The sequence below is a fragment of the Globicephala melas genome, chromosome 2 (genome assembly GCF_963455315.2).
Source record: "Globicephala melas chromosome 2, mGloMel1.2, whole genome shotgun sequence".
Lineage (NCBI taxonomy): Eukaryota > Metazoa > Chordata > Mammalia > Artiodactyla > Delphinidae > Globicephala > Globicephala melas.
Genome location: NC_083315.2, coordinates 131,573,290 through 131,589,893, shown reverse-complemented (window position 1 = coordinate 131,589,893; position 16,604 = coordinate 131,573,290). Strand labels below are relative to the sequence as shown.

The following is a 16,604-nucleotide window of genomic DNA, read 5'->3' as shown; positions in this document are numbered from 1 at the left end:
CAGGAATTTATGGGAATGTCATTTTTTTCCCTCTTGGCCACCTGGAGGCTTTGTATGAGCAAAGGGGTAAGAGAGCACATTCTACTCATGTGATATGGAGGGGAGAAGAATAGGACTGAGTGTCAACTTAGAATCGAGAATCTTTCCCCTGGGATAAGTCACAGTGAAGCTTTTGCAAGGAAGAAGGACCACTGAATTTAGAAACCACAATCAGTCTATTCAGTCCAAACGTGTGTAACCAGCAGCCTCCACAGGGCATGCTGAAGGGGAAACTTCCATATTACCATTCAGTGTCCCACTTCTGTTCATTAATTTCTAGTTGAGTAGCTGATCCCACGCTTCCCTGAGCCTGAGATATTAGTTTGAGATCCCTACTGCCAGGGACATCCACTCAGTGCTTCAGAGCTGACTTAAACCTTCAGGATGTGTGTTTACTATAAAAGGAAAAACACAGCAAAGCAGGCAGATGATGTTAATCCTCTGAGAGCAGGAGCTGGTCTACTTGGGAGGGAACTTAGTGACAATCCCTGGCAGGGAACGCTGACACCAAGACGAAAAGAGGGAGAGATGGATGTTTGTGAAAAAAACAAAAAAAGGGCAAGAATGCTGGGCTGTGAGCTTTATTTCCCACTCTGGACCCAAGAGGCACATTCCTAAGGGACGATGCGTAGCCCAACCTGGCTCATCTGTCTGGATGAAAAGGAAGCCTCGGATGAACACAGCGTTTCGGCAAAGTACGCACAGCTGCTGTCAAGAAAGATGAATTCACACTAAATTAAGCTCAATTACGGGAATTTTTATTCTTTTCCCAAGGTGTGGGGTGAGGGCTGACATGCGTCCCCTGGAGATTTGGAACTCCTCCAAATTCTACTACAGATTCCTTGTTGTTCTCGTAAACTGGGTGTCTAAAAAGTAGGAAAATAGCAATTAGATGATGGCATCCTGAAGTGGACCAGAAAGTAGCTTTAAAAGGCTGACACTCCTGCCAAAGGGCCAGGTCACTGAAAGGAAGAGACATGGATCCAAGAGGAAGAGCTAGCTCTCTTTAAAAGCACTTCATTTGATTTCAGATTTCATTTCTCAGAAAAATACAAATTAATTTGGAAATTTAAACCGGTGCCTGCTCTTGGACAGGGGAATCGTATGACACACTCTTAGGACAGGCTTGTTAAGGGCTGCTTCTGCGCTCTCCTGGGAGGCCATCCTGAGCAGCGCTTGATGGTGGGAGTCCTCAGGGGTGGCCTTCGAGGGAAGCTGTTGCCAGGTGCAGCGGGGGAGGGGCATTCGTGTGGCATAAACACTGGCCCCCACACTCTGGAATGATGCTGTTTTCAGGTGTGGATGTTCCTACGGCTTGACCTACCAGCTGAACTGCAAATATACTTTTCCCACACATAGAACCCTTATCGTCTATCATGTTCCTTCCTTCAAATAGGTTTTGCCATTTCATTCACTAAGGACTGTATACGTTGGGAGAAGGACCATTCAATAGGTCAGCAGAAGGTGGATATACACAGAAGAGGGTCCTCTGTTTAGTCCTGTCACCAAAGAGCCTGTTTTCTGATCACATGCCTTGGGCCTATATAGAAAATCTTGGCTATCAGATCTTATCTGCATCATTTTCCGATCGAAGAAGCTCTGAGGGGACAATTCTCACCAATTCTAAAAGAAGGAATCAAAGAAGCGGATAGATGGGATGTTCCTTGGACTTTGGAATATTTCGGCTTTGATTCTAAAACAGGGATAGGACATTTATTCCATTTTTCTCTCATTCATTTCTCTTTAAAAGCCTGCTCTCGTTACTCATTTCTCACCTCAAAAGGCCAGCATGCAATGAACAAACATTTCCCTGCTTTGGGAGAATGTCTAAGGTATACAGAGAGCTTCACAACCAAAAACAAAGAAAGAAAACCAAGAAAAGAAAGCAAAAGGAAAAAAGAAAGAAAAGATAACGAAGCTCCTATAAGCAGACAGCAGACCCAGCATGCCTCTGGGCGAGGCCTGTGTCCTGGAGAACAACAGGCTTCCTGCAAGACCCTCCAAGCCCTTCAACGTAAAGGCCGGGCCTCCTTCCCACAGTTACCAATTAGAACCACGCGTAGCTTTCTTGGAAACCATCTGTCCAGACACTCCACCTGTCCAGATGCTCCACTTCGCCCGGCCAGAAGCTAGTCCTGAGTAACCATGGCTTCTGCCCGCCTCGGGCCAAGCATGGCTGAGCCTCCCCTGCTACTCATCCCCCGGGGCTCAGCTGCTTGAACACAGAACCATGTAGCATAAACTCCAAAATGGGTTTTGGTAGGTCTCCAAAATTATGACACATTTCCCCGAGAACTGTGAAAGAGAAAGAAGAGAGGACACACATCCCCACCGTGCCAAAAGGAGCCACTGCTTTTGCTGCCTGTTAAACACCTTTAATGACCCATTTGTTATCACCAGAGAGAGGAGAACATCAAGATGTGTCCCACCCGCTCTGGGCACTCAGCACAGTATCCACCACAGATGGTGGTGGGATGGGAGGATGCTGGCCTGAGCAGCTGGGAGGGAGGAATGCTCCAGGGAAGTGTCTTTGTGTCCGATTCATGTCCCCTGGTGGGCAAGCTCCAGTTTTCAGCCTGGCGCTCACTTACAACCAGCACCTGGGCAATGGCGGGCATCTCTCTGTGCCACGCTTCTGTGGTGGGGAGGAAACTCAGTACACAGCCTCTTATGTCAACACTAGCTCTTCTCAAGGGTACGATCAGAAACAGCACAACTTCAGGACTATGCATGCCAGCAACGAGGGCACCCTCAGAGCCTCCCCTCAGCATCGTAGTCCCAGGAGCACGACTAGCTCTTGTTTCTCCATCTAAAATTGTTATTAATGTGTCTCTGATGAGCATCTTTCCCTAAGGGCTTCCCAGCCCTTGAACAACTTGCATCTAAACATACAGAATGTGCGTATCCTCTCTGAACCTACCATGGGTAATTTGGAAATCTCTATCTCCCGATGAGTACCTTTAGAAGAGGAGAGGTTTACAGGGCAGTGTAGGACCATTTATTTATGCTGCACAAAAGGCCTTTATCACCTGTATGCAAATCTGCTATCAGGCTTAAAACACTGTCAGAGAGTCTCAGTGGTATTTTTTTCATGTCCCTTAAACAGATGCAGAGAAAAAGGGTTTGCAAGCTTCTTTGGATATCAAAGGAAAAGGGAGAGAGGAAAGAAAGCAACACTACGATTGTACACTGAGAGAGATTTGAAAAAAGATCCTGCGGTTTGTTTTGCTAAATTATTGACGGTTCCCTGGCCAAAGCAGTGAGGTAGAAGGCTGGAGCAGCTCAGCGTCTTTACAAACAGGGCAGACCAGGAACGTACGTGCAAACAGTAGATGCTACCACCGCCAGCTGTGACACATTTAATTGTCTGCAAGTCACTGCATTCAAAAAAAAAAAGAGGGTGTTGACCTCTCTTGCTCTTCCCAGGTTTTGGTAAGAAGCCCTGGAAGGGGAATCCGAGCCCTTTCCTCCACGGTCAACTCCATCAGCCTGGGGAGGGGCAGGCTCCTTCCTCCTCACTGCCTACCTCTCTTCTCACCCTCCTGATTCCAAATAAAGGGATGGACTCTGTTGCCAGTGGTCGTCACTCACCTTTCATACCACTACCTTCTTCTTGGAATGTGTTACGAGCAGTGGTCTGATCTTCTAAGTGTTCACTCCCACCACTTCCTGAAGAGGCTACACTGCTTTGTGGTGACAGGGGGGCATGATCGGATGGGAGGCACTGGGGTCCTCTAGCTCGTAAGTCCTCATGAGACATCCATCCATGTCCTAGAGGCTGGTTTGGCACATTCATGGGTGGGGTAAGGGACACAGATCGTTTCAAAGGGCTGTGGTGTGCCTGGCCTGAGAGAACTGGAAAAAAAAAATAAAATGAAATAGGTTATTCCCCCCCCTTTAGCCTGGGCCGCAGAAGAACCCACAGTACCTCTTCACCCTGAGAGATGGCGCTGTCTTATTACTGCATCAGTGGGCATGGGGTGGCCCTTCCCTTCGGGGTGATTAAAAAGGATGCTGTCTGTGCCTCTGGGTGGGTTGGGCTTCTCCAGGGAGGCTACATCTATAGTGCCCAGACCTGTGCTTTTGCGGGTTGGGATCTGGGTTTAGTTCCGACTCTAGAAATCAGGATTTGGAGTAGTGGGCTACTGCTACATAAATCAGGTGAGGCTTGACAGCCTGGCTAAGTGGCCATCTGCCAAGACTGAAAAGAACATGTCCTGGATAATTTGTTTGCAGGGGAGGAAACACACAAAACCCGACATTACCCATGTCGTTAAGGGTGGACTTCTGGAAGGGCAGGCAGGCCGGTCATCATCGTTGGGGATCTTTGCTGGGCTGAGCTAGACGAAGTGGACTAGTCCTTCCAACCAGGAATCGGGGGAACCATCACCTCTGAAGGGGGTGCAGGCTCAGCGAGGGGCCCAACACTACCAGGGGTACGGGACACAGCAGCTGTGCGTGAAAGGGCCGATTCTTTCTCTTGGCTTCGCAGGTTAATTGCCAAACTTTATATTGAAAACACTTCCAGGTAACAAGGCGTTCATTCAGAAGCCAGGGGGGTGCTCTCAGTAATCCGGGAATGGTTTCTACCAGCGTGCTCAGCCCTTCCGTGCAGTGGGCAACATCTGTGTAGCCCCCATTTTTAATTTCTTTTCCAGAAAACCAGGAAAAAGCAACAACTCACATATACCTAGCCAAATTAAATTGAGGTCATTCAAGGGAGGGATTTAACCAAAATCAACGCCGAGGGAGCCGATGTTACCCTTGGTTGGTTTTTCTGGGCGTGTAAAGTGACAACCTTACAAAATAAGTCTATTCATAACTTTCTCTCTGCGCTGGCTACTGACAGGTCCAGTTTATTTTGACTGCTGCAGTGTTAACATGGAACTGAGCCACATGCATTTTTAAACATTTTTCAGGGAAGCCATTAAGTTCCATTTCAGGCTCTATCCCCTCCGATGAGGTATTTACTCTCCCAAGTACGGACTAGCAATGCTTTGCTGGCGTTCATCTTTGTGCGTTTTTCAGTCAGCAGACCTGACATCCCAATGTAAGAAGTTCTGCTTTCTCTTAAACCGCATTCTGGTGCGGCAGCACCCACACAGAGACCTGAACAGCAGGCTCCCTTGCCGCCCACTTAAAATGATAAAGACCAGGGCCAAAAGTCTGAGTGTTTGCAAAAAGTGTGTTTGGGGCAGTAGAGGTGAGGGCAGGCTGCTCCTGGTCAGCTGGCATTAACCAGGCCCTGAGAGCCATGGGGCTCACACCTCTGCTGTCAGTGTTTCCGTTTGGCTTCATGTGGCCAGAAGGGCAGTCTTGTGTGTGCAAGAGGGACAATCAGAAGGGCTAGAAACTTCCTTATTAACAAAAAAGGGAGGGAAAAAGGGAGCTGCCGAGTGTAGTATCTGTAACCTGAGAAATATTTCTAATTTGGGTCGATTCTATCAAAGGCAAGGAATTATCATCTAACTTCAAAATATGCAAAGGGAACACTGTTAAAAAATTTTTTTGGATCCTAACAGGCTGAAACAGCTTGCATTTCCACTAAATAGACTATGGAAGAAACTATTTAAAAAGGCTCCCTGGAAAATGCATTGCTACCTGGTTGGATCCGAATTAGCAAGAGAAAAAGAAAAAGAAAAAGAAAAAGCAGAAAAAGAAAAAGGAAGCAGCAGCAAAAATGAAGAGAGAAGCCAATAGGAAGAAAAGCCAGACATCCAGAAAATTCATTTCATGCCTGTCTAAGTATTTATACAAAATTGGGCAGACTTGTTCAGGGCTGCCCCAAGTGCTGGGACTTTCCAGCTTAGATGTCTTTGCTTCCTGGTACCTCTGCAACCATTTCAGAATATCTGGTAGATGCTCTGAACGGTGCCAGCCAGGTGTGCCCAGAGTGGAAACGGGGGCTCCTCTTCACAGCCAGGATTAGAGTGAGCCCGAAACCATAAAAACAGGCCTTGCCAAAGAGAGCCACACAGCTCAGAGCTGCTGGAACCCTTAGCATTCCACCTGGTTAGAGGCTATAACTGAATCCATAACCATGAGTGGTAACACTGCTAAGAGAGTCCCCGTTTTTGGATGTGGAGAACAATACCACACACAGGTAGCAGCTGAATTCTGTTATTAGATGAAGCCAATTTGCTTCTTTCCACCGAAAGTTTTCTTAAAATCCATGCTACCTCCCCACCGATGGGTGTCCTTGGGGAGGCTGTCAGTGTCCAAGGAATCTACTAAATGTTTACCTAACTTCCCAGGACTTATAGGGATTTGTTCGTAGAAACCTACATCCATTTCTTCATATATCCCTGAGCTTGGCCGAAGCTACAGGGATTACGGCACAAACTTGGTTGGTCTCTGTCTCCAATAAAAGTCAATTATACCTGAGGTACCAGGACCTTTTCCCAGGGACTTTCTACCTAAGGCCCCACCCTGTCTGTATCATAGAGATTCCCACAGCTGGCACCAAACTCAGAAACGTCCCCTTAGGAGCGAACCTGACATAGCAACCAAGCACAATGCCTCTCGTTAAGCTTCTGGTTTGGTTTGCAGAGAGGGCCGTGGATTGAGAGCCAGCGGGGGCCCACACCTACATGAAAGCCAAGTTGTGCGGGGCAAACACCTCATTTCTCCAAAGGGAACTGAGGCCTGGAGGCAATACAGGCTCACCTTCCTGTGGGAAGGAGACCGGAGCAGGTGACAGGTCACCTGCCAACAAGGCCACTTTGGCGTGAAGACAAATCTTCAGGTAGAGGTAATGGTGACCGAGGAGCCGAATTTGGTATTACGTCAGGTGCTGGAGTACTTTGTTTGGCATAAACTAGCAGAGGAAAGAATAAACGCCATGGACAGAAAGGGTGTGAGAAAACAGGCCACACAGCGGTGGAATGAATGAGGTGGCCCGGGGCAAAGGGTGGATGGCTGTCCCATGGCTCCTTTTTCTTTTCAACCAAAAGAACTCATCTGAAGTGGTGGTAAATAGAGGAAGAATGGATATTCAGGCAAAAATAAATAAATAAAATTCCTTTCCCTACGAGTAGGGAGGGGAGAGCAGTGAAGTGAGGCTTCTGAGAAGCTCTTCACACTGTGTTCGCTGCCCCAGAATAACTCTAGCTAGAGGCAGACCTTCTGAATGTTCTCGCTTGCTGACTGCTGCATGCCAGACAACAGCAGTGCTCCATTCAGACTTAAGCTGCCCCAGAGTGATATTCAAATGATGCAGAATTAAGCACACCTTGCAAAAAAAATCTCACTATTGATGAGAAGTTGGCAAGTTCCAGCTGAACCGAGGTCTTGAATTTTGTGACTTTATAATAATGAGCGTTGGAGGGACGGCATATTTCAGGGGGGATTCATTCTAACGATTGCCCAGGGGGGCAAAAGTGTGACTCTTGCTCTTGAAAAAACTGAAGCTAGAACTTAATACTGTGTAGAGTATAGAGCCCGTATCGCTTGTATTTTTAGGAATAGGAAATCTCAGGTATGTACACATATATATGTATGTATGTGTACATATGACAGTAGAGTACTATAATAGTTGGAACATTTATAACTTCAAGTGAACTAAAAATAAATAATAAATATTGAGCAAGTCTAGTTGAAATATGGGAAAAGCAGCTAAAAATAATCTTGCTTCAGCAGTGGAGCAGTATGATGTGAGGACAGAGGGTCTTATAATCCGGCAATAAACTCTGTCATACCATTCGGGGCCAGCCGCCGTCTCTGACCTCCTTTAACCTTATGATTTCTTTTTCATCTCCAAGCATCTTTCATGAGACTACTTTCAACACATTTTTAGGGGAAAATACGATACCTGGCGCTGGGTTCTGTTCTTTTAAGTCTTTTCTTGAAAGCCTGGAAATCAGATTTCTTTCCCCTTTCCTTTGACCAAACTTAACTTTGCCTTGATTTTTAGCTACTGAAATAAGGTTCAGGAAAAGACTTTTCCAGATAGACTCTTTTAAGAAAATTAGGTATAACTACTTCTCCTGCCTTCTAATATGACAAATAATGGGGTTTGTGGAAAGAGGAAGGTTTGGGATACGGGCCCAGCTTTTCCTTGGTCCACTGTTAGGTTAAGAATTGTACCCCACTGTCAAGGAGTGAAGTGATCCTCATACACAAACAGTTCGGACGACTGAAGCTCAACTCTTACACTGAAACTTTATCCTAACAAACGGTAATGGAGATCTTTCGAAGATACATTGCATACTTCTCTGTTCTCCTTAACTTTATACAGTGAATGCAAGTAATGCTTTAAAATTAGTATTATGAGCATAGATTAATAACATTTCAGAGGTGCAAGGCCCTGAAAGGCAATGTAATCCAATAATCCCTATGTTGTGGGCTGGGGGCCCCTGGGTAGTGGAAGGACCTGGGAATCCCTACGTGTACCGGTTAGTAGATGAGACGCTGTGCTATACGTGGTTTTTATACGTATGTAGAGAGTATTAAAATTAATAAAATATAAATTCATTTATAGTTGCTGAATTCATAGCTCTTTTTGTCATTTTTTTCATCATCAGATTTGAAGTACACTTATTGTTTTATGGGGATCCCAGTTTTTTGTTAAAAACTGAGGCCCAAACTCAATAAATGACAGAGATGACTGCTATTCTCTGCTGTGTTTGCTGAGTTCCACGGGCAACTAGTGGCCTCGGGAACTCGTATGCTTAAAGTCCTCTGGTGCCTTTCACAGTTATACTACCTCCTCAAGTTCACTCCACCACCAGGTCTCATTGCTACCACTGTGAGTTTCCACCCATCTCCAGGCTCAGCATTTTGCCCTGGAGTCTAAAATCTAGACTGCTGAAGCTGATTTCCTTTTGAATAAGGGCATTAAGTACACCCATACTCCTAATGTCATTCTCTTTCATCAAACCCAGTAACCTGTCTTCTCAACCCAAGGTTGGGCTCTGCAACCTCATCGGGCCCTCATGAGTTCAGCCACATAGACACGATTTGCAATTTCACTCTTCTTTCTTCTTAAGCAAGTCTCTCCATTTCTAATTCAAGAAGTTGGCCTTCACAGAAAAACTTAATGCTTTGTTAATTTTTCAAATTCTAGACGCTCATGTGACAGAACTCAATCTAATTGCTAGTATGACTAAACTTTACAAAAACAACTCATTCTAATTTAGGGATTTTAAAAAGTAGAATGAGGAAATCAAACATTTGCATATTATTTTTTAAATATTAACTTAGAATTTCTTTCCCAAATGAAAAGGGCCAGGTCAATTCCCTACTCGGGTGATACATGTTACGTGTGTCAACAGGCTATGAAAAAGTACGGGGAATATTCTACTTACGTGTTGTTAATGGTGTACTTTAACAATATTTTTTAGACCTACTCCCAAAAGACATTCAGAAGTATCAGTAGAACCTTTGCTGAATACACCGATTTGAGAGTTTTGCTGCAGGAGGTGCTTTGATACTTGTCAAGTTTGAAGGAGAAAAAGCTCAAGCCATTGCCAGCTATAAAATAGCTATGGCTATTGTTTCAAAGTTACTGGGGAGAGTGTTTCTGTCCATTCCCTTAGTTTAGGCTTAACAGGCATCTTTCGGGTGCCATCCCAAGAGTTTCTTCTGAGAACACTGATTTCAGAGCATCTAAGGAACTGTTACTAAAGGCTTTCCATTTTCAAAGAGTAGAGTTCTGCTAACACCACTAACACCTATGCATAATTCTAGGCATTTGCTTTTTAAAAAAGCCAACATCTTTGAGTAAGGCTCAGTGGCGAAACGACATTAGACCCTGGATTCCTCTTCTTTAGTTGGTTTTGTGGTGCCACAACCAGTAATCTGAGGCCCTGTGGTGGGAATCTTTGGGGAAGAAAAGATTAATAGTACTGCAAGAATACATTAAAAGAAAACAAAACTTGGGTATTTAATCAGTGACATCATGCAAAAAAAAGACAACACCAGTCACATTCATGGCCAAGAACAGATTTGTGTCGGGGGTTGGAGGGGGAAGGGAGTATTAATTATTACGGTTAAAATTAACATGCTCCGTCTCATTGCTTCAGGGAACAGATTAAAAGCAAATCTGAAAGGTTATATGCCTCAACTCTGCATGCTTGTGCTCTGCTTCTTGTCCAAAAGTTTGGAAAACCAGTGCTCACAACATCTGGACACCAGAAGATGATTCCCCCAAACAGCTGTAGACTCCACCCCATCCTGGGGGAAGAAGAAAGAGCATGCTACAAAGCAAAGACGTAGGGGGCGGACCGGGTGTTCCCGACAAGCCCAGGGAGGAAGCCACCCGCTCTCTGAAGAGAAAGTATACACTCGCCTATGCAACAAAACAAAACAAACGGAGACTCCAGAAGAAGACAGAGCCGCAAAGAACATGACAACAGGGCTGACAGATACACACTGCCAAATCTCTTTCTCCCCGTTCAGTCTCATTTTCATACCATATTGAAGTGAACACGTTCTGACGCAGGGAAAAGCACCTGGAGAGGTTTTTCCATGATGTGAGTCCTTGTCACTGGTGTCAGCCCTTATGACTCCGCAGAAGGCTCGGCCTTTGGGCAGAGCAAAGATGTATGTTTCTGCCTTCACATGATCACTTAAACGTTTAGGCTTTTAAGAAGTAAATTAGAATGTTTCTGGCAGACTTTTATTGCTGCATTAATCTTTTGTACATTTCATTTGTCCTCTTTTGTCAGTTTCTATAATGGCAAAACTGGGTGTCATCCAGTAGAAAATCTATTTTAGAAAACTGCTGTTTGACTTTACATTGTCATTATTTATAAGTTAGACAAGAAGCCAATATATACATTTTATAGAAATCAGTAGAATGTTACAAGTAGAACTTCAAATCAATCAGTCCTAAAAGGAAACTGCCCAAATCCTCTCATTCCATTCTGTCAAAACCAATGACACCAACTATGGAAGTAACTTGACTCCACTGAAGCAGATGTTTCAGCCAGTTCGAGGGACTGTGGAATCAACCCAGACATTTCTAAGGTTCCTGTATATTGGGTTCACTTTTACTTTCCTGAATTATGTTCCTTTTCATATCTATAGTTATACCTATATGTGCTTAACCCTTAGGCTTCTTAGACCTTAGGTTTGTCTGTGGAATTTCTACCCATGTGGTGAGTGAAGAGTTTAGACAGAGTTGCAGAATTTGAATCATTTTGATTATGACACCAAGTAAAGAAAATATTTGAGTCAAGCAAGTGGCCACGAGTGGACTGAAGCAGCTATTTCCTTTTTTGTTTACCAGTGTGTCCATAAAAATGCTCCAGTCACTGTGTTTAAGGAAGAGAGTGGAGAAACTCAGAAAGTTAGATGTTTGATGACAAAACTACCCTCCTACCCCTTTCTTAAAAGATAACTCTCAAATTGTAATCACTGTTAGCTCACATTGTCTATTCAGGAAGTGCTTCTTAGGTTTACAAAATGCACTGTCCATCCTGTGTTTAACACTCCCCGGCCGCTGACTGAATGCGGGTACCAGCAATGCAATCCAAATTTGGAACTGCAATAGCCAGGGTTTCATGATTGAGCAACCAAGCCCCGCCTCAGAGCATCAATCCCAGGGCCACTACCAGACTCACTGAACAAATCATCATGGTATCCTTTTGCATCTTGACACCACCAGCAGCAGTTGTCCAGAGGAGAAGGGGGTCACACTTAAAAGGGGCTTACAAAGGACATTTTGGAGTCTTGTCTACTAACTCCTGTCTTGAGCTGAGCTGAACTACTGGCAAAGTCTTCACTGCCAGTGGAGCTTAAAAGGCTCCCAGATAAGAGGGCAAGGTGGCTCTTAAATGCAGCAGCACTGATTAGGCAAGGACTGGCATCATTAGAAGATGCCAAAATCCTACTGCCATCAGGGTCTCAACTCAGCACCAGCCAAACGCAGGACCGGTGCCAGGATTTCAGAGTGTGAAACTCTGAACTTGGCCTTGATTAAGCAGCAATCTTTTTTCTTTTCTTTCTAGTGTTAGGAGACGGGTTATAAATAATTAGAAATGTATTATGCAGTCCTGACTAATTCTTAACTTAGTTCCTTGATAGAAGAATGAGAACTGGAGATTCTCAGCATTTCGGCCGGCAATTTACTGATGAGGGAATTGGTTCTTGTTTTCATTAAAGCATTCAATCTAAATGTCAAGTGTAACAATACACATAAATGATCATTCAAAAAAAAAACCCCACAATTTGAGCTTACAGTGCTAATTAGATTATTTGGGGGGTGTTAATTAAGAGAAATTGGATGGTTTGGGTTCTCCTGGTTTCTTAATTATATTTGATTGAATCACCATGTGATTCAGGACAAGCTATTGAGGCTTCACGCATCCCAATTCCCACCTTCTCTTCACCTTCAGCCTCTTCTCAAATTTAAACTGTCACAACCTGACCCTGTGGGTGTTGGGACACAGTGAGATTGGTACTGTGCTTGTAAAATTGATTTACTGCGGTCTGTAATTACACATAACGATTTGAATTTTTCACTTGGCACTGCATTTTTCATTTAAACCGGACCGTTATTCTCTATCCCAGAGAAACAGCGTTTACGTAATTGCTCTCAACTCATCGACTTGGGTATTATAAATCAGTCCTGCAATAAAAGACTTCCAGAGACACTGCAAGCATGAGGTTCCTGGCATAATTCAGGCCCCAGGACTGTTCTAGTTTAAGGACAGGAATTGAACAGCATTCATTTCTTATTGGATATGAGATGGGGAGGGCTGTCTGGAGCCTTAAGATCTGGGCAGCAAAGAGAACAGGCTGTAGGGCGATCAGGGGGGCTGGGCTGACCCCAGACAACCAGCTCAGATCCATAGGTCTCTTTGCTTGTCTGCTTCTATGTCCACCTTGACCTGCATACAAACTATACAGTGTGTGTTCCTTTATTATGTCTTATATATCACTGATCCTCCGTATTCATAGATTCTGTATTTGCGAATTCACCTACTTGCTAAAAATTTCTTGTAACCAAAAATCAACATTCACAGCATTCTCATCGTCATTCACGGACCTGTGCAGACTGGCAAAAAATGAGTCCTTGGAGCACGTGTTCCTGGCTGGAGTCAAACAGGCCTTGTTGCTCAGCCTTCCCATGTCAGTTCTCATGTTGTAAACCAGTGTCCTTTACAAGGTTGTTTAGCGCCATGTTTTTCTAACTTCGGTGTTTTTTGTTGGTGATTTACTGTTTAAAATCGCCCCCAAGTGTGGGGCTGGTGTGCTGGCTAGTGTTGCCCAGTGCAAGAGGCTGTGATGTGCTTTAGGGAGAAAACACATGTGTTGGACAAGTTTTGTTCAGCATGAGTAAGAGTGCTGTTGGCCTTGAATGCAGATATTAATGAATCAACGATATGTATTAACTAAGATGTCTTTAAACATATATAAAATAATGTTATGTATTGATAGGTTAATGAAAATGTCATGAGGTTTGCAGGAACCTAGTCTAGTATTTCCCCTAGCAGCAGGGGGGTTCAGTGTTTGCTAAGTCAGTGTTCACAGGGACTTCACAGAACATCGGCACTGCAAATAATGAGAACTGACTAATATAGTTATGGATCCAATTCTTCATTCCGTCTTCCTTCCTGGAGCATTTTTGTCTTAGGCTAGCAGTTCTCAACCCTGGCTGCACATTCAACCCCTCTGGAGCCTTAAAAATAAGCCCAATGCCCAGATCCCAGCCCAGACCAAGTAACTGAAAATCCCTGTAGTGCAGTCAGAGCGTTCATACTTTCTGATGCATGTGAGTGGTTTCAATGGCTAGCCAGGCTGAGAACCACCGTCCTGGGCTGTCTTCTTACCTCAGTGTTCCCCTCAAACTCTGCCCACATCCTGGACATTGCAAACCTCCCCAGGCTGGCCGCCTGGTCTTAATAAAATGCCCCCAAAGAATGGGCACTTTTTTACTCTTTAAGTCACTTCAAAAGAAAACATACACATCATCGCTTTGGCTTCACATGCAGAATTCTGTTCAGGCTCTTCAGTCTAGGATTTTATCACTCTTGTCCTGCCCTCCAGGTAAAATAGATATTTTGGAACCAGAATTCCAACGTGAATGATATCTGGGCAGAAATTTCTAAAGACTCCCTATACAATGTTTTGACTCCTGGGCAATAGTGCCTGCCTCTTGCTGTGGCCACTTCATCCTTGCTAGGCAGGAAGAGAGGGTCAGGGGTCAGCCTCAGGCTCTCTCTGGACATGAATCAGCTGCAGAAAGCTCTGAGTACATTCTCTCCTGGTCTGGACATTCGGTAGGTGAGAGCATAACTGATTCACAAGTAGCAAAAAATGTGTTCTAGATCCATGAACCGGCAGCAACAGCAACATCTGGGAACTTGTTAGAAAGGCTGGACTCTCAGGCCTCACCCCAGACCCAGAATTAGGACCTGCATTTTAAGATCCCAGGAGATTTGTGTGCACATTCAAGGTTAAGATGTACTGGCTACACACCCAGCTCTGACTTACTGGCTTGACACCTGTTCTGTTGACACTGGGGGAGGCATCATCTACAGCAAATGCAGCCTGCTGAATAAGAATTTGGGATTTGGGTTGGAAGACATGTGGCCATTCTGTGCCTCAGTTTTCTCCAGCAGTAGCTATCAAAGGCTCCATCATAAGATTGCTGAAAAATTAAATCATTTACTGTACATGAAAGTGTTTTTTAAACTGTGAAGTCCTACAGAAATATTAGTTATTAGTCGTCAGAGTAAGAATAACCCAATATTAACCAACACTGCTAACTGAAAGATCAACTCAAAGTACTAGCCAGTCTAATGATATTCACAGAGCATTTTCAGTATTATGTGCAGTATGAAAAATATCTCTGATTGCTTGATAGTGTTTCACAGATTTACAAGAGATGAATTTTCTACCATGGCCTGTCATACCAAAAGAAATGTCTTCCTTGTCCTTTCAGAATTCTTATCTACAGACAATCTTTTCTCTGCCCCAATCAGAATAATGTTCTTTTGATTCAGACTCAATCTGGTCTTTCCTTTCCTCCCACTCATTTTAAGTGTTCGCGTTTCATTTCCATTTTGGAGGGTCAGGGCATGTGAATCACCTTCTTTTCCATTAAAGAAAAGAACCCCTCGGGCTTCCCTGGTGGCGCAGTGGTTGAGAGTCTGCCTACTGATGCAGGGGACACGGGTTCATGCCCCGGTCCGGGAAGATCCCACATGCTGCGGAGCGGCTGGGCCCGTGAGCCATGGCCACTGAGACTACGCTCCGCAACGGGAGAGGCCACAACAGTGAGAGGCCCGCGTACCGCAAAAAAAAAAAAAAAAAAGAAAAGAAACCCTCTCGAGATCTTCTCTTTGCCCTGATAGTGGTAAGCAACACCAATTGCCAGAAGTCCTTATTGAAGATTCTAAGTACTTCCATTATACTTAGAAGTTCAAGCTAAGAACGTATAACACAGCTAGGTGACACTGGGTTCCTCATATGCAAAACAAGGAGGTTGGACTAGTTGAACTCCTTCCTTCATTCATTCATCAGACATTTGTTGGGTGCCCGTGTGTCAAGCTCTACAAGCTGAGGGCACAACACTGAAAAAGCCATTACAGCCCAGAGGATGATCTCTCAGCCCCTCCCTAAGCCAATCTGCTATGACACTATTAGCATGTTTATGCAGTGCCATTCTCATTTGGACAAGACATTTTCCTCGCATTGTTTATTTCCCCATATTTTTTAAAAAGTCTGCCTTGTAATACTGATAGGACATCCAGCGAGGGTGTCAGGGTAAAGGAGCTGCCAGCTGCTCACTGCAGACTACATTCTGCACCAGGGAAGGTACTAACTGATCTCATCCCTCCCCTTCCTGGCTCATCCCAATGCTCTCCTTTCTCCCGCACATTTTAGGCTTTCATGGAAGGGTGACTGAACGAATGAATGCTCTGTCTCTTTAGTCTCTTTCTTTCTTCCCGGCCCTAGGCTGGGGATTCTGTACTGTCCTTTCCCCAAACACAACCCAAAAGCACATCCTTAGGATCACCTTTCCTGAACCTTCTCCCTGAAGAGGAGGCCACACGAGGGTGAGCACAACCGCAGCACCAGCTACCATCACTAAGGCCGGCCGAGTGTCGGGCACTGCCAAATGCGCCCTCACATTGTTCCAGTCACTCCTCATTTAATGCCTTATGCGGTGGGTTCTATCATTACTCCTCCCCCACGTACAAACACACGTTTCACCGAGAGGAAGCTGAGGTGCAGAGGGTGAGGGGCTTGGCAAAGATCACACAGCTAGGAAGGGGCGAGGGTCAGGTTTCAAAACCCAAGCTTCTCTGACTTGCAAGCTTCACTTGTGTTCTTCAGCCCAACTCCACACTGTTTCTCATGGAAGAAAGAACTCCAGCCCTGACACTGGGCCTTGACACTGAACACTCAATATCCAAAACCCCGGGCAGGTCCACTGCCTCCTCATTCAGGGTCTCATAGTACTCATCTGGAAAATAGTTACAACAGTGATAATACCTCTCCTACATACCTCCCAGGGTTGCTGTGGGATCACATGCTGTCCGTATTATCCATCCATCCATCCATCCATCCATCCATCCATCCATCCATCCATCAATCCAATACTCGCTAAGCAT

At 44.8% G+C, this 16,604-nt stretch overlaps 1 protein-coding gene across 7 annotated transcripts in view; it reads right to left on the bottom strand.

Moving 5' to 3' along the window:
* Positions 1 to 16,604, bottom strand: part of SAMD4A (sterile alpha motif domain containing 4A) — a 232,707-nt gene that overhangs the window by 47,682 nt on the left and 168,421 nt on the right. For 5 of the 7 annotated variants that reach the window (XM_070044965.1, XM_030855027.2, XM_070044966.1 and 2 more), the window contains exon 4: positions 3,631 to 3,894. The exons of the other annotated variants lie outside the window; for them this stretch is intronic. In XM_070044965.1, the coding sequence (XP_069901066.1) occupies positions 3,631 to 3,894 (264 nt within the window). The remainder of the gene's footprint in view (positions 1 to 3,630; positions 3,895 to 16,604) is intronic. 7 annotated transcript variants of the gene reach the window in all.